The sequence below is a fragment of the Pan paniscus genome, chromosome 7 (genome assembly GCF_029289425.2).
Source record: "Pan paniscus chromosome 7, NHGRI_mPanPan1-v2.0_pri, whole genome shotgun sequence".
Lineage (NCBI taxonomy): Eukaryota > Metazoa > Chordata > Mammalia > Primates > Hominidae > Pan > Pan paniscus.
This window is the reverse complement of record NC_073256.2, coordinates 101,702,673-101,727,739: the sequence shown is the minus strand read 5'-3', so window position 1 is coordinate 101,727,739 and position 25,067 is coordinate 101,702,673. Positions and strand designations below refer to the sequence as shown.

The 25,067-nt window shown below is 50.4% G+C and overlaps 2 protein-coding genes across 2 annotated transcripts; both read left to right on the top strand.

The window, feature by feature from the left end:
* The first annotated feature begins 406 nt into the window (after nucleotides 1–406).
* Nucleotides 407–2,761, top strand: LOC134730905 (exonuclease GOR-like). Its single transcript, XM_063606577.1, has one exon. It carries the CDS (start codon nucleotides 407–409, stop codon nucleotides 2,759–2,761), a length of 2,355 nt encoding a protein of 784 aa, XP_063462647.1.
* A 5,950-nt stretch (nucleotides 2,762–8,711) lies between these two features.
* On the top strand, nucleotides 8,712–10,730 carry LOC134730904 (putative exonuclease GOR; the record flags this gene model as incomplete). The annotated part of the gene is made up of 1 exon (XM_063606576.1): nucleotides 8,712–10,730. A coding segment is annotated over exon 1 (2,019 nt), but the record flags the coding sequence as incomplete, so codon positions are not given.
* Nucleotides 10,731–25,067: the final 14,337 nt, after the last annotated feature.

Below are 25,067 nucleotides of genomic sequence, written 5' to 3'. Positions count from 1 at the left end.
AGACTGCTGGCCCAGTCCTGGCTCCATGGGGTGCTGTGTGGGCCCAAGCAAGTTGACCAAACTCCCTGACGCTGAAATGAATCCTAGGTGGCCCAATTCCAGTAGCCATTATAGGACTGCCCTGCAGGGACAGTTAATTAACTCAGGAAAAGCAACCTAGCTCCAAGGTTAGCAACCAGGAGTTCCAGTTGATTCCATTAGTGCACCCCTTGAGGCATTCCCAAGCTGGAGTCTGGTGGAAGATGAGGCTCAGTGTGATTGGATGGAAGCACCAACAAATCAAGGAGAAGTCCCACCCACTCTGCCCTGTGCGTCTATAAAGGCGACGGGTGGCGGCCGCGGCACTCATTGAAGCCGCCAGTTGGGAGAGGAGCAGAGCCAGGCCGGTGCTCCCGAAGGCAGCAAGATGTTGCGAGCCACAGCTCCCTGCTGGTTCCCACCTGGATACCCAGAAGCTAAGAAGGTGGCCGAGGAGGCGGCCCTGGAGGCAAGAAGCCGCCAGTTGGGAGCGGAGCAGAGCCAGGCCGGTGCTCCCGAAGGCAGCAAGATGTTGCGAGCCACAGCTCCCTGCTGGTTCCCACCTGGATACCCAGAAGCTAAGAAGGTGGCCGAGGAGGCGGCCCTGGAGGCAAGAAGCCGCCAGTTGGGAGCGGAGCAGAGCCAGGCCGGTGCTCCCGAAGGCAGCAAGATGTTGCGAGCCACAGCTCCCTGCTGGTTCCCACCTGGATACCCAGAAGCTAAGAAGGTGGCCGAGGAGGCGGCCCTCGAGGCTCCAGAATTCCCCCTGCCCTCTCATCAGCCTGCCCAGAGCTTCGGGCTCCGGGTGCCCCAGATGCACAACCAGGCCTCCGCATTTGTGGACATCCAGGCGGAGCCCCAGAACAGGGGTCCGGCGGTGCCCCCAGCGTGTCCCAAGGTGGTGACGGAGGCGTGCTACTTCCCTGCACAGAGGGGATCGGCCTGCTGCTTGCCAGCCGCCCCAAGGCTGACAGAGAGGCCCTCGGGAGTCCGCATCTCAGCCCCCAGGAAGAGGAAGACGATCGCCCAGTCTTCCAGCCCTTGCTTGGTCACAGGTTGCACAGATGCCAAGAGAACCCGCGTGGCCAGCAGCAGCCAACGCTCCAGTGGCTCCAAGGTCGGCAGACAGCCAGGGAAGACGCGCAACAGGTCAGGGATGGCATGCAAGACCACCACCACCATCAGCTCTAAGCGAATCGTCCGTCGTCCATCCTTACCGAGTTTGAAGAAACCTATTGTCCTCCGAAGGTCTGGGTGCCAAGTCCCCACCGTCCTCCGCCGAGGCTATCTCCAACTGTTCACCGAAGAGTGTCTCAAGTTCTGCGCCTCCAAGCAGGAGGCCGAGGAGAAGGCGCTGAACGAGGAGAAGGTGGCCTACGACTGCAGCCCCAACAAGAACAGGTACCTGAACGTGGTCCTGAACACCCTCAAGAGACTGAAGGGCCTGACCCCCAGCTCCATGCCGGGCCTCAGCAGGGCCGCCCTGTACAGCCGCCTCCAGGAGTTCCTGCTCAGCCAGGACCAGCTCGAGGAGAACGGCTACCCCTTCCCGCACCCCGAGCGGCCCGGAGGCGCCGTCCTCTTCACTGGCCAGGGGAAGGGGCCCGGCGACTCCTCCTGCAGGGTCTGCTGCCGTTGTGGCACCGAGTACCTGGTGTCCTCCTCGGGCCGCTGTGTACGCGACCAGTTGTGTTATTATCACTGGGGGCGGGTCCGCTCGAGCCAGGTGGCTGGAGGCCGGGTTAGCCAGTACACCTGCTGTGCAGCTGCTCCTGGCTCTGTGGGCTGCCAGGTGGCAAAGCAGCACGTGCGGGACGGCCGCAAGGACAGCCTCGATGGCTTCGTGGAGACCTTCAAGAAAGAGTTGTCCAGAGACGCTTATCCAGGAATCTACGCCTTGGACTGTGAGATGTGCTACACCACGCATGGCCTAGAGCTGACCCGCGTCACCGTGGTGGACGCCGACATGCGAGTGGTGTACGACACCTTCGTCAAGCCCGACAACGAGATCGTGGACTACAACACCAGGTTTTCCGGAGTCACCGAGGCCGACGTCGCCAAGACGAGCATCACCTTGCCCCAAGTGCAAGCCATCCTGCTGAGCTTTTTCAGCGCCCAAACCATCCTCATCGGGCACAGCCTGGAGAGCGATCTGCTGGCCCTGAAGCTCATCCACAGCACCGTGGTGGACACGGCCGTGCTCTTCCCGCACTACCTGGGTTTCCCCTACAAGCGTTCCCTCAGGAATCTCGCGGCCGACTACCTGGGACAGATCATCCAGGACAGCCAGGACGGCCACAACTCCAGCGAGGACGCAAACGCCTGCCTGCAGCTGGTGATGTGGAAGGTCCGACAGCGCGCCCAGATCCAGCCACGCCACCGGTCCGCCTCTCCCGCCGCCCTGGCCTGTCCTTGGCCCCAGGCCCCTTCCACAACCGCCATCAGTCCCGAGAGCTCACCCTGTCCACCTCGCCGCAAGGCCAAAGAAACCGGAGCAGTCGACGGCAGGAGAGGGCAAAAAGCCAAGAGTAACCCCAACCGGCCACTCCCAGTCCCCCGGAATCCCTGCCGCGGACCCTCGGGCCTGTCCCCATCCCTCTGCCCTTCCCAGACCTCTGTCCTTCCACTAATCGCCTCCCGCAGCACCGAGCCGCCACTCCCAGTCCCCCGAGTCCCTGCCGCGCCCCCTCGCGCCTGTCCACATCCCTCTGCCCATCCGAGACCTCTGTCCTTACACCACTAGCCACCCCACGTGGGACTTCCATGGCCTCTGAGTACAAGGCCAGCCCCCCGGCCCACCAGCTTTCTGAATGTGTGCTTACCTGTTTTTCTCGAGAGGCACCACAGTGAGGTGGGTGAAGCACCTAGGCTCTGGAGTTAGATATCTGGGTTCAAGGCCAAATTCCACCACTTACTAGGTTTCTAATATTGCACAGATAATGTCTTTGCGCTTCTACCTTTTGATCTTTAAAGTGTGATCAAAAGAGACTTAGACTCCCACATCATAATCATGGGAAACTTTAACAGCCCTCTGTAAACATTAGACAGACCAACGAGACAGAAATCTAAAAAGGATATCCAGGAATTGAACTCAGCTCTGCACCAAGCGGACCTAGGAGACATCTACAGAACGCTCCACACCAAATCGACAGAATATACATGCTTCTCAGCACCACATCACACTTATTTCCACATTGACCACATAGTTGGAAGTAAAGCACTCCTCAGTAAATGTAAAATAACAGAAATTACTACAAACGGTCTCTCAGACGACATTGCAATCAAAGTAGACCTCAGGATAAAGAAACTCACTCAAAACCGCTCAACTGCATGGAAACCGGACACCCTGCTCCTTAATGAGTACTGGGTACATAACGAAATGAAGGGAGAAAGAAAGATATTCTCTGAAACCAATGAAAACAAAGGCACAACATACCAGAATCTCTGCGTCACATTTAAAGCAGTGTGTAGAGGGAAATTTATAGCACTAATTGCCCACGAGAGAAAGCAGGAAAAATCAAAAATGCATACCCTAACATCACCATTAAAAGAATGAGAGAAGCAAGAGCAAACACATTCAAAAACTAGCAGAAGGCAAGAAATAACTAAGATCCGAGCAGAACTGATGGAGATAGAGACACAATAAACCCTTCAACAAATCAATGAATCCAGGAGCGGGTTTTTTGCAGTGATCAACAAAATTGATAGAGCACTAGCAAGACTAAGAAAGAAGAAAAGAAAGAAGAATCAAACAGATGCAGTAAAAAATGATAAAGGGGATATCACCACCGATCCCACAGAAATACAAACTACCATCAGACAATACTATCAGCACCTCTAAGCTAATGAACTAGAAAATCTAGAAGAAATGGATAAATTCCTGGACGCATACAACCTCCCCAGAGTAAACCAGGAAGAAGTTGAATGCCTGAGTAGACCACTAACAGGCTCTGAAATTGAGGCAATAATTAACAGCCTATCAAGCAATAAAACTCCAGGACCAGACGGATTCACAGCCGAATTCTACCAGAAGGACAAGGAGGAGCTGGTACCATGCCTTCTGAAACTATTCCAATCAACAGAAAAAGAGGGAATCCTCCCTCACTCATTTCATGAGGCCGGCATCATCCTGATCCCAAAGCCTGAGAGAGACACAACCCAAAAAGAGAATTTTAGGCCTATGTCCCTGAGGAACATCGATGGGAAAATCCTCCATAAAATACTGGAAAACCGAATCCAGCAGCACATCAAAGAGCTTATCCATCATGATGAAGTGGGCTTCATCCCTGACATGCAAGGCTGGTCCAACATATGCAAAACAATAAACATAATCCAGCGTATAATCAGGACCAAAGACAGAAACCACGTGATTATCTCAACAGATGCAGAAAAGGCCTTCGACAAAATTCAACAGCCCTTCATGCCAAAAACTCTCAATAAATTAGGTATTGATGGGACATCTCCCAAAATAATACGGGCTATTTAGGGCAAACCCACAGCCAATATCATACTGAATGGGCAAAAAGTGGAAGCATTCCCTTTGCAAACTGCCACAAGACAGGGATGCCCTCTCTCACCACTCCTATTCAACATAGTGTTGGAACTTCTGCCCAGGGCAATCAGGCAGGAGAAAGAAATAAAGAGAAATCAATTAGGAAAAGAGGAAGTCAAATTGTCCCTGTTTGCAGATGACATGATTGAATATTTAGAAAACCCCATCGTCTCAGTCCAAAATCTCCTTAAGCTGATAAGCAACTTCAGCAAAGTCTCAGGATACAAAATCGAGGTGCAAAAATCACAAGCATTCTTATACACCAATAAGAGGCAAACAGAGAGCCAAATCATGAGTGAGCTCCCATTCACAATTGCTTCAAAGAGAATAAAATGCCTAGGAATCCAACTAACAAGGGATGTGAAGGACCTCTTCAAGGAGAACTACAAAGCATTGCTCCACGAACTAAAAGAGGAGACAAACAAATGGAAGAATATTCCACCATCACGGATTGGAAGAATCAATATCGTGAAAATGGCCATACTGCCCAAGGTAAATTATAGATTCAATGCCATCCCCATCAAACTACCAATGACTTTCTTCACAGAACTGGAAAAAACTGCTTTAAAGCTCATATGGAACCACAAAACGGCCCCCACTGCCAACATAATCCTAAGCCAAAAGAACAAAGATGGAGGCATCAAGCTGTCCGACTTCAAGCTACAGTAGAAGGCTACAGTAACCAAAGAGCATGCTATCGGTTGCCGTTTTGGTTACCGTAGACCAATGGAACAGAATAGAGCCCTCAGAAATAATACGACACATCTACAACCATCTGATCTTTGACAAACCTGACAAAAACAAGAAATGGGGAAAGGATTCCCTATTTAAAAAAATGGTGCTGGGAAAACAGGCTAGCCATATGTCGAAAGCTGAAATCGGATCCCTTCCTTACACCTTGTACAAAAATTAATTCAAGACAGATGAAAGACTTAAATGTTAGATCTTAAACCATACAAACCCTAGGAGAAAACCCAGCCAATACCATTGAGGACAAAGGCATGGGCAAGGACCTCATGTCTAAAACGCCAAAAGCAATGGCAACGAAAGCCAACATTGACAAACAGCATCTAATTACACTAAAGACGTTCTGCATAGCTAAAGAAACTCCCATGAGAGTGAACAGGCATCCTGCAGAAAGGGAGAACATTTTTGCAATCTACTCATCTGAAAAAAGGCTAATATCCAGAATCTACTAAGACCTCAAACAGAGTTACAAGAAAAACCAAACAAGCCCATCAACAAGTGGGGGAAGGATATGAAGAGACACTTCTCAAAAGAAGACATTTATGCAGCCAACAGACACATGAAAAAATGCTCATCAAAACTGGCCATCAGAGAAATGCAAATCAAATCCGCAATGAGATATCATCTCACACCAGTTAGAATAGCGATCATTAAAAAGTCAGGAAACAACTGGTGCTGGAGAGGTAGTGGACAAATAGGAACACTTTTACACTGTTGGTGGGACTGTAAACTAGTTCAACGGTAGTGGAAGATAGTGTGGCGAATCCTCAAGGATCTCGAAATAGAAATACCGTTTGACCCAGCCATCCCATTGCTGGGTATATATACCCATAGGATTAGAAATCATGCTGCTAAAAGGACACACGCAGACGTATGTTTATTGCGGCACCATTCACAGTAGCAAAGACTTGGAACCAACCCAGATGTCCATCAATGATAGACTGGATTAAGAAAATGTGGCACAAATACACCATGGAATACTATGCAGCCATGAAAAAGCATGAGTTCATCCCCTTTGGAGGGACACGGATGAAGATGGAAACCATCATTCTTAGCAAACTATCGCAAGGACAAAAAAAGCAAACACCGCATGTTCTCATTCATAGGTGGGAATTGAAGTATGAGAACGCTTGGACACAGAAAGGGGAACATCACACACCGGGGCCTGTCATGGGCGGGGGGAGGGGGAGGGATAGCATTAAGAGATATACCTAATGTAAATGACTAGTGAATGGGTGCAACACACCAACCAGGTGAATCTTGGAAGGCAAAAGCTACTGAATTTAGCGAATTTGTGGAGGCATTCCCAGAAATCAGCCAGGTGAAGTATCACACAACCGAAGACTGCACAACTCCTCTAAGGCAGCACGATGCGGCAAACCCAGACGGCCACTCTTCTCACCCCTCCTCCGTTGGCTGTTCTGGGTAACGAGGTTCAAAAGTCACCTAGGCAACTGCCAAAATAGCTGAAATGGAGTAAGGGCTTCAGGCTGGTGACTAGCAGAGGTCCACCTGACCCCCGTAAGCTGCTGAACAAGAAGGGCTGCCAGAAATGTCCCCCTAGGGAATTTGGTGGAGACGAAGACCCGCTCACTGGACAAGGGTTCCTCCCAGGAGACGCCCGAGCGGAAGAAACGGGCTGTGAGCCACGCCCTTTCACCCTCCGCTACCCCGCCCTGGGCTGGTGAAGGTGCGCGTAAGGATGAGGACTACTGAGCCCTGAAGAAATAAATCCTTCCCCTTTGACCCCAAGGAGGATTGCCTGTGAGGATCTTCAACGAGTCTACCCGTGTCTAGACACGGGAGCAGGTCTGTCCGGCACAGCACCTCCCTCAAGGAGGAGAAGAGTGAGGAGAAAGGAAACTCAAGTCTGACCATTCTGTCCTGGGAGAGAAGAGGAGGATCTCATCTCTCATCTGTCCAAGCAAGGCAAGGAGACTTTCTCTCATCTTTCCAAGCAAGGCAAGGAGACTTTGTATAATTAGGAAACAAAAAGAATTTAGAAGGAATGAAAGCAGCCCGTAAGGTGCATTCCTAAGGACTGCCCATTGAAACTGACACAATTGCCCTTGTTTGATGAGAGGAATGAGCAGAGCACTGAGGTGGTGAACAGGGATCTAGTGAGACTTTCCCAGCATGTTTCTACCAAAGCTTTCTCTAAGCTTCTCGGAACACTCTCCTAATAAGCAGATGTTTGGCCCTTCAGAAAGTCAACAAGCAAAATGCCTTGAGTGTCCCAAAACACTGATGCCATGATGTTGGCTCCTGACTGGCCTCCTTTTCCTTTGACTGGACCACTGCCACCTCTCGGTAGCCGTCGCTTTGATGATGCTTTGCCTTCGAGGTCATATTGGTAAAGCCATGTTCCAACTTCCGGTTACAATTTGTCAGAGGGATGCGTCAGGATCGTGATCCCTCCTGTTTAAAATTTCCACTGATAGCTCTCGTCGTAACTGCAGCTGATCTGGGCACAGTGGTTTTCACAGCCACTGCAGGATTCATCTCCCACATCTTCTCACCTCTTCTTGAAACAAGCTATACATTCGTAAAGAGTTCATTTCTTTGGGGTAGTGTCCTTAGAAGCTTTTGTGAAAACATCAATGATTTCTTCATTCTTCCACCCAAGCTTCACCAGAAATTTGATGTTTGCTCTTGCTGCAATTTTCGTGGAATTCATGTTGCTCTGATAGGAGTCCTTTTCAGTGGATGTCTCATCCTTCTCAGTGCCTCAAACTCGATCTAGTTCAGAAAGGTTATAAGAAGTTCGGACAAGTTTATTTGAGTGCAAACCAGTGGAAACCCATGCATAGTTTCTTCACCATGTGCATTTTCTATGAACCTTTTGAAGAACCCCTGTGTTGAACATTGCCCAAGTCGTGGGAGAGAAGTGGGTGCGGTCCACTTCCTGTCCTCAATTTGCCCGCAGCGGAGGAGTGCAGAGAGCAGGGAAACGCAACCCCAGAGAGATCCTGCCCTGCAGCATGCAGCAGACTGCTGGCCCAGTCCTGGCTCCATGGGGTGCTGTGTGGGCCCAAGCAAGTTGACCAAACTCCCTGACGCTGAAATGAATCCTAGGTGGCCCAATTCCAGTAGCCATTATAGGACTGCCCTGCAGGGACAGTTAATTAACTCAGGAAAAGCAACCTAGCTCCAAGGTTAGCAACCAGGAGTTCCAGTTGATTCCATTAGTGCACCCCTTGAGGCATTCCCAAGCTGGAGTCTGGTGGAAGATGAGGCTCAGTGTGATTGGATGGAAGCACCAACAAATCAAGGAGAAGTCCCACCCACTCTGCCCTGTGCGTCTATAAAGGCGACGGGTGGCGGCCGCGGCACTCATTGAAGCCGCCAGTTGGGAGAGGAGCAGAGCCAGGCCGGTGCTCCCGAAGGCAGCAAGATGTTGCGAGCCACAGCTCCCTGCTGGTTCCCACCTGGATACCCAGAAGCTAAGAAGGTGGCCGAGGAGGCGGCCCTGGAGGCAAGAAGCCGCCAGTTGGGAGCGGAGCAGAGCCAGGCCGGTGCTCCCGAAGGCAGCAAGATGTTGCGAGCCACAGCTCCCTGCTGGTTCCCACCTGGATACCCAGAAGCTAAGAAGGTGGCCGAGGAGGCGGCCCTGGAGGCAAGAAGCCGCCAGTTGGGAGCGGAGCAGAGCCAGGCCGGTGCTCCCGAAGGCAGCAAGATGTTGCGAGCCACAGCTCCCTGCTGGTTCCCACCTGGATACCCAGAAGCTAAGAAGGTGGCCGAGGAGGCGGCCCTCGAGGCTCCAGAATTCCCCCTGCCCTCTCATCAGCCTGCCCAGAGCTTCGGGCTCCGGGTGCCCCAGATGCACAACCAGGCCTCCGCATTTGTGGACATCCAGGCGGAGCCCCAGAACAGGGGTCCGGCGGTGCCCCCAGCGTGTCCCAAGGTGGTGACGGAGGCGTGCTACTTCCCTGCACAGAGGGGATCGGCCTGCTGCTTGCCAGCCGCCCCAAGGCTGACAGAGAGGCCCTCGGGAGTCCGCATCTCAGCCCCCAGGAAGAGGAAGACGATCGCCCAGTCTTCCAGCCCTTGCTTGGTCACAGGTTGCACAGATGCCAAGAGAACCCGCGTGGCCAGCAGCAGCCAACGCTCCAGTGGCTCCAAGGTCGGCAGACAGCCAGGGAAGACGCGCAACAGGTCAGGGATGGCATGCAAGACCACCACCACCATCAGCTCTAAGCGAATCGTCCGTCGTCCATCCTTACCGAGTTTGAAGAAACCTATTGTCCTCCGAAGGTCTGGGTGCCAAGTCCCCACCGTCCTCCGCCGAGGCTATCTCCAACTGTTCACCGAAGAGTGTCTCAAGTTCTGCGCCTCCAAGCAGGAGGCCGAGGAGAAGGCGCTGAACGAGGAGAAGGTGGCCTACGACTGCAGCCCCAACAAGAACAGGTACCTGAACGTGGTCCTGAACACCCTCAAGAGACTGAAGGGCCTGACCCCCAGCTCCATGCCGGGCCTCAGCAGGGCCGCCCTGTACAGCCGCCTCCAGGAGTTCCTGCTCAGCCAGGACCAGCTCGAGGAGAACGGCTACCCCTTCCCGCACCCCGAGCGGCCCGGAGGCGCCGTCCTCTTCACTGGCCAGGGGAAGGGGCCCGGCGACTCCTCCTGCAGGGTCTGCTGCCGTTGTGGCACCGAGTACCTGGTGTCCTCCTCGGGCCGCTGTGTACGCGACCAGTTGTGTTATTATCACTGGGGGCGGGTCCGCTCGAGCCAGGTGGCTGGAGGCCGGGTTAGCCAGTACACCTGCTGTGCAGCTGCTCCTGGCTCTGTGGGCTGCCAGGTGGCAAAGCAGCACGTGCGGGACGGCCGCAAGGACAGCCTCGATGGCTTCGTGGAGACCTTCAAGAAAGAGTTGTCCAGAGACGCTTATCCAGGAATCTACGCCTTGGACTGTGAGATGTGCTACACCACGCATGGCCTAGAGCTGACCCGCGTCACCGTGGTGGACGCCGACATGCGAGTGGTGTACGACACCTTCGTCAAGCCCGACAACGAGATCGTGGACTACAACACCAGGTTTTCCGGAGTCACCGAGGCCGACGTCGCCAAGACGAGCATCACCTTGCCCCAAGTGCAAGCCATCCTGCTGAGCTTTTTCAGCGCCCAAACCATCCTCATCGGGCACAGCCTGGAGAGCGATCTGCTGGCCCTGAAGCTCATCCACAGCACCGTGGTGGACACGGCCGTGCTCTTCCCGCACTACCTGGGTTTCCCCTACAAGCGTTCCCTCAGGAATCTCGCGGCCGACTACCTGGGACAGATCATCCAGGACAGCCAGGACGGCCACAACTCCAGCGAGGACGCAAACGCCTGCCTGCAGCTGGTGATGTGGAAGGTCCGACAGCGCGCCCAGATCCAGCCACGCCACCGGTCCGCCTCTCCCGCCGCCCTGGCCTGTCCTTGGCCCCAGGCCCCTTCCACAACCGCCATCAGTCCCGAGAGCTCACCCTGTCCACCTCGCCGCAAGGCCAAAGAAACCGGAGCAGTCGACGGCAGGAGAGGGCAAAAAGCCAAGAGTAACCCCAACTGGCCACTCCCAGTCCCCCGGAATCCCTGCCGCGGACCCTCGGGCCTGTCCCCATCCCTCTGCCCTTCCCAGACCTCTGTCCTTCCACTAATCGCCTCCCGCAGCACCGAGCCGCCACTCCCAGTCCCCCGAGTCCCTGCCGCGCCCCCTCGCGCCTGTCCACATCCCTCTGCCCATCCGAGACCTCTGTCCTTACACCACTAGCCACCCCACGTGGGACTTCCATGGCCTCTGAGTACAAGGCCAGCCCCCCAGCCCACCAGCTTTCTGAATGTGTGCTTACCTGTTTTTCTCGAGAGGCACCACAGTGAGGTGGGTGAAGCACTTAGGCTCTGGAGTTAGATATCTGGGTTCAAGGCCAAATTCCACCACTTACTAGGTTTCTAATATTGCACAGATAATGTCTTTGCGCTTCTACCTTTTGATCTTTAAAGTGTGATCAAAAGAGACTTAGACTCCCACATCATAATCATGGGAAACTTTAACAGCCCTCTGTAAACATTAGACAGACCAACGAGACAGAAATCTAAAAAGGATATCCAGGAATTGAACTCAGCTCTGCACCAAGCGGACCTAGGAGACATCTACAGAACGCTCCACACCAAATCGACAGAATATACATGCTTCTCAGCACCACATCACACTTATTTCCACATTGACCACATAGTTGGAAGTAAAGCACTCCTCAGTAAATGTAAAATAACAGAAATTACTACAAACGGTCTCTCAGACGACATTGCAATCAAAGTAGACCTCAGGATAAAGAAACTCACTCAAAACCGCTCAACTGCATGGAAACCGGACACCCTGCTCCTTAATGAGTACTGGGTACATAACGAAATGAAGGGAGAAAGAAAGATATTCTCTGAAACCAATGAAAACAAAGGCACAACATACCAGAATCTCTGCGTCACATTTAAAGCAGTGTGTAGAGGGAAATTTATAGCACTAATTGCCCACGAGAGAAAGCAGGAAAAATCAAAAATGCATACCCTAACATCACCATTAAAAGAATGAGAGAAGCAAGAGCAAACACATTCAAAAACTAGCAGAAGGCAAGAAATAACTAAGATCCGAGCAGAACTGATGGAGATAGAGACACAATAAACCCTTCAACAAATCAATGAATCCAGGAGCGGGTTTTTTGCAGTGATCAACAAAATTGATAGAGCACTAGCAAGACTAAGAAAGAAGAAAAGAAAGAAGAATCAAACAGATGCAGTAAAAAATGATAAAGGGGATATCACCACCGATCCCACAGAAATACAAACTACCATCAGACAATACTATCAGCACCTCTAAGCTAATGAACTAGAAAATCTAGAAGAAATGGATAAATTCCTGGACGCATACAACCTCCCCAGAGTAAACCAGGAAGAAGTTGAATGCCTGAGTAGACCACTAACAGGCTCTGAAATTGAGGCAATAATTAACAGCCTATCAAGCAATAAAACTCCAGGACCAGACGGATTCACAGCCGAATTCTACCAGAAGGACAAGGAGGAGCTGGTACCATGCCTTCTGAAACTATTCCAATCAACAGAAAAAGAGGGAATCCTCCCTCACTCATTTCATGAGGCCGGCATCATCCTGATCCCAAAGCCTGAGAGAGACACAACCCAAAAAGAGAATTTTAGGCCTATGTCCCTGAGGAACATCGATGGGAAAATCCTCCATAAAATACTGGAAAACCGAATCCAGCAGCACATCAAAGAGCTTATCCATCATGATGAAGTGGGCTTCATCCCTGACATGCAAGGCTGGTCCAACATATGCAAAACAATAAACATAATCCAGCGTATAATCAGGACCAAAGACAGAAACCACGTGATTATCTCAACAGATGCAGAAAAGGCCTTCGACAAAATTCAACAGCCCTTCATGCCAAAAACTCTCAATAAATTAGGTATTGATGGGACATCTCCCAAAATAATACGGGCTATTTAGGGCAAACCCACAGCCAATATCATACTGAATGGGCAAAAAGTGGAAGCATTCCCTTTGCAAACTGCCACAAGACAGGGATGCCCTCTCTCACCACTCCTATTCAACATAGTGTTGGAACTTCTGCCCAGGGCAATCAGGCAGGAGAAAGAAATAAAGAGAAATCAATTAGGAAAAGAGGAAGTCAAATTGTCCCTGTTTGCAGATGACATGATTGAATATTTAGAAAACCCCATCGTCTCAGTCCAAAATCTCCTTAAGCTGATAAGCAACTTCAGCAAAGTCTCAGGATACAAAATCGAGGTGCAAAAATCACAAGCATTCTTATACACCAATAAGAGGCAAACAGAGAGCCAAATCATGAGTGAGCTCCCATTCACAATTGCTTCAAAGAGAATAAAATGCCTAGGAATCCAACTAACAAGGGATGTGAAGGACCTCTTCAAGGAGAACTACAAAGCATTGCTCCACGAACTAAAAGAGGAGACAAACAAATGGAAGAATATTCCACCATCACGGATTGGAAGAATCAATATCGTGAAAATGGCCATACTGCCCAAGGTAAATTATAGATTCAATGCCATCCCCATCAAACTACCAATGACTTTCTTCACAGAACTGGAAAAAACTGCTTTAAAGCTCATATGGAACCACAAAACGGCCCCCACTGCCAACATAATCCTAAGCCAAAAGAACAAAGATGGAGGCATCAAGCTGTCCGACTTCAAGCTACAGTAGAAGGCTACAGTAACCAAAGAGCATGCTATCGGTTGCCGTTTTGGTTACCGTAGACCAATGGAACAGAATAGAGCCCTCAGAAATAATACGACACATCTACAACCATCTGATCTTTGACAAACCTGACAAAAACAAGAAATGGGGAAAGGATTCCCTATTTAAAAAAATGGTGCTGGGAAAACAGGCTAGCCATATGTCGAAAGCTGAAATCGGATCCCTTCCTTACACCTTGTACAAAAATTAATTCAAGACAGATGAAAGACTTAAATGTTAGATCTTAAACCATACAAACCCTAGGAGAAAACCCAGCCAATACCATTGAGGACAAAGGCATGGGCAAGGACCTCATGTCTAAAACGCCAAAAGCAATGGCAACGAAAGCCAACATTGACAAACAGCATCTAATTACACTAAAGACGTTCTGCATAGCTAAAGAAACTCCCATGAGAGTGAACAGGCATCCTGCAGAAAGGGAGAACATTTTTGCAATCTACTCATCTGAAAAAAGGCTAATATCCAGAATCTACTAAGACCTCAAACAGAGTTACAAGAAAAACCAAACAAGCCCATCAACAAGTGGGGGAAGGATATGAAGAGACACTTCTCAAAAGAAGACATTTATGCAGCCAACAGACACATGAAAAAATGCTCATCAAAACTGGCCATCAGAGAAATGCAAATCAAATCCGCAATGAGATATCATCTCACACCAGTTAGAATAGCGATCATTAAAAAGTCAGGAAACAACTGGTGCTGGAGAGGTAGTGGACAAATAGGAACACTTTTACACTGTTGGTGGGACTGTAAACTAGTTCAACGGTAGTGGAAGATAGTGTGGCGAATCCTCAAGGATCTCGAAATAGAAATACCGTTTGACCCAGCCATCCCATTGCTGGGTATATATACCCATAGGATTAGAAATCATGCTGCTAAAAGGACACACGCAGACGTATGTTTATTGCGGCACCATTCACAGTAGCAAAGACTTGGAACCAACCCAGATGTCCATCAATGATAGACTGGATTAAGAAAATGTGGCACAAATACACCATGGAATACTATGCAGCCATGAAAAAGCATGAGTTCATCCCCTTTGGAGGGACACGGATGAAGCTGGAAACCATCATTCTTAGCAAACTATCGCAAGGACAAAAAAAGCAAACACCGCATGTTCTCATTCATAGGTGGGAATTGAAGTATGAGAACGCTTGGACACAGAAAGGGGAACATCACACACCGGGGCCTGTCATGGGCGGGGGGAGGGGGAGGGATAGCATTAAGAGATATACCTAATGTAAATGACTAGTGAATGGGTGCAACACACCAACCAGGTGAATCTTGGAAGGCAAAAGCTACTGAATTTAGCGAATTTGTGGAGGCATTCCCAGAAATCAGCCAGGTGAAGTATCACACAACCGAAGACTGCACAACTCCTCTAAGGCAGCACGATGCGGCAAACCCAGACGGCCACTCTTCTCACCCCTCCTCCGTTGGCTGTTCTGGGTAACGAGGTTCAAAAGTCACCTAGGCAACTGCCAAAATAGCTGAAATGGAGTAAGGGCTTCAGGCTGGTGACTAGCAGAGGTCCACCTGACCCCCGTAAGCTGCTGAACAAGAAGGGCTGCCAGAAATGTCCCCCTAGGGAATTTGGTGGAGACGAAGACCCGCTCACTGGACAAGGGTTCCTCCCAGGAGACGCCCGAGCGGAAGAAACGGGCTGTGAGCCACGCCCTTTCACCCTCCGCTACCCCGCCCTGGGCTGGTGAAGGTGCGCGTAAGGATGAGGACTACTGAGCCCTGAAGAAATAAATCCTTCCCCTTTGACCCCAAGGAGGATTGCCTGTGAGGATCTTCAACGAGTCTACCCGTGTCTAGACACGGGAGCAGGTCTGTCCGGCACAGCACCTCCCTCAAGGAGGAGAAGAGTGAGGAGAAAGGAAACTCAAGTCTGACCATTCTGTCCTGGGAGAGAAGAGGAGGATCTCATCTCTCATCTGTCCAAGCAAGGCAAGGAGACTTTCTCTCATCTTTCCAAGCAAGGCAAGGAGACTTTGTATAATTAGGAAACAAAAAGAATTTAGAAGGAATGAAAGCAGCCCGTAAGGTGCATTCCTAAGGACTGCCCATTGAAACTGACACAATTGCCCTTGTTTGATGAGAGGAATGAGCAGAGCACTGAGGTGGTGAACAGGGATCTAGTGAGACTTTCCCAGCATGTTTCTACCAAAGCTTTCTCTAAGCTTCTCGGAACACTCTCCTAATAAGCAGATGTTTGGCCCTTCAGAAAGTCAACAAGCAAAATGCCTTGAGTGTCCCAAAACACTGATGCCATGATGTTGGCTCCTGACTGGCCTCCTTTTCCTTTGACTGGACCACTGCCACCTCTCGGTAGCCGTCGCGTTGATGATGCTTTGCCTTCGAGGTCATATTGGTAAAGCCATGTTCCAACTTCCGGTTACAATTTGTCAGAGGGATGCGTCAGGATCGTGATCCCTCCTGTTTAAAATTTCCACTGATAGCTCTCGTCGTAACTGCAGCTGATCTGGGCACAGTGGTTTTCACAGCCACTGCAGGATTCATCTCCCACATCTTCTCACCTCTTCTTGAAACAAGCTATACATTCGTAAAGAGTTCATTTCTTTGGGGTAGTGTCCTTAGAAGCTTTTGTGAAAACATCAATGATTTCTTCATTCTTCCACCCAAGCTTCACCAGAAATTTGATGTTTGCTCTTGCTGCAATTTTCGTGGAATTCATGTTGCTCTGATAGGAGTCCTTTTCAGTGGATGTCTCATCCTTCTCAGTGCCTCAAACTCGATCTAGTTCAGAAAGGTTATAAGAAGTTCGGACAAGTTTATTTGAGTGCAAACCAGTGGAAACCCATGCATAGTTTCTTCACCATGTGCATTTTCTATGAACCTTTTGAAGAACCCCTGTGTTGAACATTGCCCAAGTCGTGGGAGAGAAGTGGGTGCGGTCCACTTCCTGTCCTCAATTTGCCCGCAGCGGAGGAGTGCAGAGAGCAGGGAAACGCAACCCCAGAGAGATCCTGCCCTGCAGCATGCAGCAGACTGCTGGCCCAGTCCTGGCTCCATGGGGTGCTGTGTGGGCCCAAGCAAGTTGACCAAACTCCCTGACGCTGAAATGAATCCTAGGTGGCCCAATTCCAGTAGCCATTATAGGACTGCCCTGCAGGGACAGTTAATTAACTCAGGAAAAGCAACCTAGCTCCAAGGTTAGCAACCAGGAGTTCCAGTTGATTCCATTAGTGCACCCCTTGAGGCATTCCCAAGCTGGAGTCTGGTGGAAGATGAGGCTCAGTGTGATTGGATGGAAGCACCAACAAATCAAGGAGAAGTCCCACCCACTCTGCCCTGTGCGTCTATAAAGGCGACGGGTGGCGGCCGCGGCACTCATTGAAGCCGCCAGTTGGGAGAGGAGCAGAGCCAGGCCGGTGCTCCCGAAGGCAGCAAGATGTTGCGAGCCACAGCTCCCTGCTGGTTCCCACCTGGATACCCAGAAGCTAAGAAGGTGGCCGAGGAGGCGGCCCTGGAGGCAAGAAGCCGCCAGTTGGGAGCGGAGCAGAGCCAGGCCGGTGCTCCCGAAGGCAGCAAGATGTTGCGAGCCACAGCTCCCTGCTGGTTCCCACCTGGATACCCAGAAGCTAAGAAGGTGGCCGAGGAGGCGGCCCTCGAGGCTCCAGAATTCCCCCTGCCCTCTCATCAGCCTGCCCAGAGCTTCGGGCTCCGGGTGCCCCAGATGCACAACCAGGCCTCCGCATTTGTGGACATCCAGGCGGAGCCCCAGAACAGGGGTCCGGCGGTGCCCCCAGCGTGTCCCAAGGTGGTGACGGAGGCGTGCTACTTCCCTGCACAGAGGGGATCGGCCTGCTGCTTGCCAGCCGCCCCAAGGCTGACAGAGAGGCCCTCGGGAGTCCGCATCTCAGCCCCCAGGAAGAGGAAGACGATCGCCCAGTCTTCCAGCCCTTGCTTGGTCACAGGTTGCACAGATGCCAAGAGAACCCGCGTGGCCAGCAGCAGCCAACGCTCCAGTGGCTCCAAGGTCGGCAGACAGCCAGGGAAGACGCGCAACAGGTCAGGGATGGCATGCAAGACCACCACCACCATCAGCTCTAAGCGAATCGTCCGTCGTCCATCCTTACCGAGTTTGAAGAAACCTATTGTCCTCCGAAGGTCTGGGTGCCAAGTCCCCACCGTCCTCCGCCGAGGCTATCTCCAACTGTTCACCGAAGAGTGTCTCAAGTTCTGCGCCTCCAAGCAGGAGGCCGAGGAGAAGGCGCTGAACGAGGAGAAGGTGGCCTACGACTGCAGCCCCAACAAGAACAGGTACCTGAACGTGGTCCTGAACACCCTCAAGAGACTGAGGGGCCTGACCCCCAGCTCCATGCCGGGCCTCAGCAGGGCCGCCCTGTACAGCCGCCTCCAGGAGTTCCTGCTCAGCCAGGACCAGCTCGAGGAGAACGGCTACCCCTTCCCGCACCCCGAGCGGCCCGGAGGCGCCGTCCTCTTCACTGGCCAGGGGAAGGGGCCCGGCGACTCCTCCTGCAGGGTCTGCTGCCGTTGTGGCACCGAGTACCTGGTGTCCTCCTCGGGCCGCTGTGTACGCGACCAGTTGTGTTATTATCACTGGGGGCGGGTCCGCTCGAGCCAGGTGGCTGGAGGCCGGGTTAGCCAGTACACCTGCTGTGCAGCTGCTCCTGGCTCTGTGGGCTGCCAGGTGGCAAAGCAGCACGTGCGGGACGGCCGCAAGGACAGCCTCGATGGCTTCGTGGAGACCTTCAAGAAAGAGTTGTCCAGAGACGCTTATCCAGGAATCTACGCCTTGGACTGTGAGATGTGCTACACCACGCATGGCCTAGAGCTGACCCGCGTCACCGTGGTGGACGCCGACATGCGAGTGGTGTACGACACCTTCGTCAAGCCCGACAACGAGATCGTGGACTACAACACCAGGTTTTCCGGAGTCACCGAGGCTGACGTCGCCAAGACGAGCATCACCTTGCCCCAAGTGCAAGCCATCCTGCTGAGCTTTTTCAGCGCCCAAACCATCCTCATCGGGCACAGCCTGGAGAGCGATCTGCTGGCCCTGAAGCTCATCCACAGCACCGTGGTGGACACGGCCGTGCTCTTCCCGCACTACCTGGGTTTCCCCTACAAGCGTTCCCTCAGGAATCTCGCGGCCGACTACCTGGGACAGATCATCCAGGACAGCCAGGACGGCCACAACTCCAGCGAGGACGCAAACGCCTGCCTGCAGCTGGTGATGTGGAAGGTCCGACAGCGCGCCCAGATCCAGCCACGCCACCGGTCCGCCTCTCCCGCCGCCCTGGCCTGTCCTTGGCCCCAGGCCCCTTCCACAACCGCCATCAGTCCTGAGAGCTCACCCTGTCCACCTCGCCGCAAGGCCAAAGAAACCGGAGCAGTCGACGGCAGGAGAGGGCAAAAAGCCAAGAGTAACCCCAACCGGCCACTCCCAGTCCCCCGGAATCCCTGCCGCGGACCCTCGGGCCTGTCCCCATCCCTCTGCCCTTCCCAGACCTCTGGCCTTCCACTAATCGCCTCCCGCAGCACCGAGCCGCCACTCCCAGTCCCCCGAGTCCCTGCCGCGCCCCCTCGCGCCTGTCCACATCCCTCTGCCCATCCGAGACCTCTGTCCTTACACCACTAGCCACCCCACGTGGGACTTCCATGGCCTCTGAGTACAAGGCCAGCCCCCCGGCCCACCAGCTTTCTGAATGTGTGCTTACCTGTTTTTCTCGAGAGGCACCACAGTGAGGTGGGTGAAGCACTTAGGCTCTGGAGTTAGATATCTGGGTTCAAGGCCAAATTCCACCACTTACTAGGTTTCTAATATTGCACAGATAATGTCTTTGCGCTTCTACCTTTTGATCTTTAAAGTGTGATCAAAAGAGACTTAGACTCCCACATCATAATCATGGGAAACTTTAACAGCCCTCTGTAAACATTAGACAGACCAACGAGACAGAAATCTAAAAAGGATATCCAGGAATTGAACTCAGCTCTGCACCAAGCGGACCTAGGAGACATCTACAGAACGCTCCACCCCAAATCCACAGAATATACATGCTTCTCAGCACCACATCACACTTATTTCCACATTGACCACATAGTTGGAAGTAAAGCACTCCTCAGTAAATGTAAAATAACAGAAATTACTACAAACGGTCTCTCAGACCACATTGCAATCAAAGTAGACCTCAGGATAAAGAAACTCACTCAAAACCGCTCAACTGCATGGAAACCGGACACCCTGCTCCTTAATGAGTACTGGGTACATAACGAAATGAAGGGAGAAAGAAAGATATTCTCTGAAACCAATGAAAACAAAGGCACAACATACCAGAATCTCTGCGTCACATTTAAAGCAGTGTGTAGAGGGAAATTTATAGCACTAATTGCCCACGAGAGAAAGCAGGAAAAATCAAAAATGCATACCCTAACATCACCATTAAAAGAATGAGAGAAGCAAGAGCAAACACATTCAAAAACTAGCAGAAGGCAAGAAATAACTAAGATCCGAGCAGAACTGATGGAGATAGAGACACAATAAACCCTTCAACAAATCAATGAATCCAGGAGCGGGTTTTTTGCAGTGATCAACAAAATTGATAGAGCACTAGCAAGACTAAGAAAGAAGAAAAGAAAGAAGAATCAAACAGATGCAGTAAAAAATGATAAAGGGGATATCACCACCGATCCCACAGAAATACAAACTACCATCAGACAATACTATCAGCACCTCTAAGCTAATGAACTAGAAAATCTAGAAGAAATGGATAAATTCCTGGACGCATACAACCTCCCCAGAGTAAACCAGGAAGAAGTTGAATGCCTGAGTAGACCACTAACAGGCTCTGAAATTGAGGCAATAATTAACAGCCTATCAAGCAATAAAACTCCAGGACCAGACGGATTCACAGCCGAATTCTACCAGAAGGACAAGGAGGAGCTGGTACCATGCCTTCTGAAACTATTCCAATCAACAGAAAAAGAGGGAATCCTCCCTCACTCATTTCATGAGGCCGGCATCATCCTGATCCCAAAGCCTGAGAGAGACACAACCCAAAAAGAGAATTTTAGGCCTATGTCCCTGAGGAACATCGATGGGAAAATCCTCCATAAAATACTGGAAAACCGAATCCAGCAGCACATCAAAGAGCTTATCCATCATGATGAAGTGGGCTTCATCCCTGACATGCAAGGCTGGTCCAACATATGCAAAACAATAAACATAATCCAGCGTATAATCAGGACCAAAGACAGAAACCACGTGATTATCTCAACAGATGCAGAAAAGGCCTTCGACAAAATTCAACAGCCCTTCATGCCAAAAACTCTCAATAAATTAGGTATTGATGGGACATCTCCCAAAATAATACGGGCTATTTAGGGCAAACCCACAGCCAATATCATACTGAATGGGCAAAAAGTGGAAGCATTCCCTTTGCAAACTGCCACAAGACAGGGATGCCCTCTCTCACCACTCCTATTCAACATAGTGTTGGAACTTCTGCCCAGGGCAATCAGGCAGGAGAAAGAAATAAAGAGAAATCAATTAGGAAAAGAGGAAGTCAAATTGTCCCTGTTTGCAGATGACATGATTGAATATTTAGAAAACCCCATCGTCTCAGTCCAAAATCTCCTTAAGCTGATAAGCAACTTCAGCAAAGTCTCAGGATACAAAATCGAGGTGCAAAAATCACAAGCATTCTTATACACCAATAAGAGGCAAACAGAGAGCCAAATCATGAGTGAGCTCCCATTCACAATTGCTTCAAAGAGAATAAAATGCCTAGGAATCCAACTAACAAGGGATGTGAAGGACCTCTTCAAGGAGAACTACAAAGCATTGCTCCACGAACTAAAAGAGGAGACAAACAAATGGAAGAATATTCCACCATCACGGATTGGAAGAATCAATATCGTGAAAATGGCCATACTGCCCAAGGTAAATTATAGATTCAATGCCATCCCCATCAAACTACCAATGACTTTCTTCACAGAACTGGAAAAAACTGCTTTAAAGCTCATATGGAACCACAAAACGGCCCCCACTGCCAACATAATCCTAAGCCAAAAGAACAAAGATGGAGGCATCAAGCTGTCCGACTTCAAGCTACAGTAGAAGGCTACAGTAACCAAAGAGCATGCTATCGGTTGCCGTTTTGGTTACCGTAGACCAATGGAACAGAATAGAGCCCTCAGAAATAATACGACACATCTACAACCATCTGATCTTTGACAAACCTGACAAAAACAAGAAATGGGGAAAGGATTCCCTATTTAAAAAAAGTGGTGCTGGGAAAACAGGCTAGCCATATGTCGAAAGCTGAAATCGGATCCCTTCCTTACACCTTGTACAAAAATTAATTCAAGACAGATGAAAGACTTAAATGTTAGATCTTAAACCATACAAACCCTAGGAGAAAACCCAGCCAATACCATTGAGGACAAAGGCATGGGCAAGGACCTCATGTCTAAAACGCCAAAAGCAATGGCAACGAAAGCCAACATTGACAAACAGCATCTAATTACACTAAAGACGTTCTGCATAGCTAAAGAAAGTCCCATGAGAGTGAACAGGCATCCTGCAGAAAGGGAGAACATTTTTGCAATCTACTCATCTGACAAAAGGCTAATATCCAGAATCTACTAAGACCTCAAACAGAGTTACAAGAAAAACCAAACAAGCCCATCAACAAGTGGGGGAAGGATATGAAGAGACACTTCTCAAAAGAAGACATTTATGCAGCCAACAGACACATGAAAAAATGCTCATCAAAACTGGCCATCAGAGAAATGCAAATCAAATCCGCAATGAGATATCATCTCACACCAGTTAGAATAGCGATCATTAAAAAGTCAGGAAACAACAGGTGCTGGAGAGGTAGTGGACAAATAGGAACACTTTTACACTGTTGGTGGGACTGTAAACTAGTTCAACGGTAGTGGAAGATAGTGTGGCGAATCCTCAAGGATCTCGAAATAGAAATACCGTTTGACCCAGCCATCCCATTGCTGGGTATATATACCCATAGGATTAGAAATCATGCTGCTAAAAGGACACACGCAGACGTATGTTTATTGCGGCACCATTCACAGTAGCAAAGACTTGGAACCAACCCAGATGTCCATCAATGATAGACTGGATTAAGAAAATGTGGCACAAATACACCATGGAATACTATGCAGCCATGAAAAAGCATGAGTTCATCCCCTTTGGAGGGACACGGATGAAGCTGGAAACCATCATTCTTAGCAAACTATCGCAAGGACAAAAAAAGCAAACACCGCATGTTCTCATTCATAGGTGGGAATTGAAGTATGAGAACGCTTGGACACAGAAAGGGGAACATCACACACCGGGGCCTGTCATGGGCGGGGGGAGGGGGAGGGATAGCATTAAGAGATATACCTAATGTAAATGACTAGTGAATGGGTGCAACACACCAACCAGGTGAATCTTGGAAGGCAAAAGCTACTGAATTTAGCGAATTTGTGGAGGCATTCCCAGAAATCAGCCAGGTGAAGTATCACACAACCGAAGACTGCACAACTCCTCTAAGGCAGCACGATGCGGCAAACCCAGACGGCCACTCTTCTCACCCCTCCTCCGTTGGCTGTTCTGGGTAATGAGGTTCAAAAGTCACCTAGGCAACTGCCAAAATAGCTGAAATGGAGTAAGGGCTTCAGGCTGGTGCCTAGCAGAGGTCCACCTGACCCCCGTAAGCTGCTGAACAAGAAGGGCTGCCAGAAATGTCCCCCTAGGGAATTTGGTGGAGACGAAGACCCGCTCACTGGACAAGGGTTCCTCCCAGGAGACGCCCGAGCGGAAGAAACGGGCTGTGAGCCACGCCCTTTCACCCTCCGCTACCCCGCCCTGGGCTGGTGAAGGTGCGCGTAAGGATGAGGACTACTGAGCCCTGAAGAAATAAATCCTTCCCCTTTGACCCCAAGGAGGATTGCCTGTGAGGATCTTCAACGAGTCTACCCGTGTCTAGACACGGGAGCAGGTCTGTCCGGCACAGCACCTCCCTCAAGGAGGAGAAGAGTGAGGAGAAAGGAAACTCAAGTCTGACCATTCTGTCCTGGGAGAGAAGAGGAAGATCTCATCTCTCATCTGTCCAAGCAAGGCAAGGAGACTTTCTCTCATCTTTCCAAGCAAGGCAAGGAGACTTTGTATAATTAGGAAACAAAAAGAATTTAGAAGGAATGAAAGCAGCCCGTAAGGTGCATTCCTAAGGACTGCCCATTGAAACTGACACAATTGCCCTTGTTTGATGAGAGGAATGAGCAGAGCACTGAGGTGGTGAACAGGGATCTAGTGAGACTTTCCCAGCATGTTTCTACCAAAGCTTTCTCTAAGCTTCTCGGAACACTCTCCTAATAAGCAGATGTTTGGCCCTTCAGAAAGTCAACAAGCAAAATGCCTTGAGTGTCCCAAAACACTGATGCCATGATGTTGGCTCCTGACTGGCCTCCTTTTCCTTTGACTGGACCACTGCCACCTCTCGGTAGCCGTCGCTTTGATGATGCTTTGCCTTCGAGGTCATATTGGTAAAGCCATGTTCCAACTTCCGGTTACAATTTGTCAGAGGGATGCGTCAGGATCGTGATCCCTCCTGTTTAAAATTTCCACTGATAGCTCTCGTCGTAACTGCAGCTGATCTGGGCACAGTGGTTTTCACAGCCACTGCAGGATTCATCTCCCACATCTTCTCACCTCTTCTTGAAACAAGCTATACATTCGTAAAGAGTTCATTTCTTTGGGGTAGTGTCCTTAGAAGCTTTTGTGAAAACATCAATGATTTCTTCATTCTTCCACCCAAGCTTCACCAGAAATTTGATGTTTGCTCTTGCTGCAATTTTCGTGGAATTCATGTTGCTCTGATAGGAGTCCTTTTCAGTGGATGTCTCATCCTTCTCAGTGCCTCAAACTCGATCTAGTTCAGAAAGGTTATAAGAAGTTCGGACAAGTTTATTTGAGTGCAAACCAGTGGAAACCCATGCATAGTTTCTTCACCATGTGCATTTTCTATGAACCTTTTGAGGAACCCCTGTGTTGAACATTGCCCAAGTCGTGGGAGAGAAGTGGGTGCGGTCCACTTCCTGTCCTCAATTTGCCCGCAGCGGAGGAGTGCAGAGAGCAGGGAAACGCAACCCCAGAGAGATCCTGCCCTGCAGCATGCAGCAGACTGCTGGCCCAGTCCTGGCTCCATGGGGTGCTGTGTGGGCCCAAGCAAGTTGACCAAACTCCCTGACGCTGAAATGAATCCTAGGTGGCCCAATTCCAGTAGCCATTATAGGACTGCCCTGCAGGGACAGTTAATTAACTCAGGAAAAGCAACCTAGCTCCAGGGTTAGCAACCAGGAGTTCCAGTTGATTCCATTAGTGCACCCCTTGAGGCATTCCCAAGCTGGAGTCTGGTGGAAGATGAGGCTCAGTGTGATTGGATGGAAGCAGCAACCTATCAAGGAGAAGTC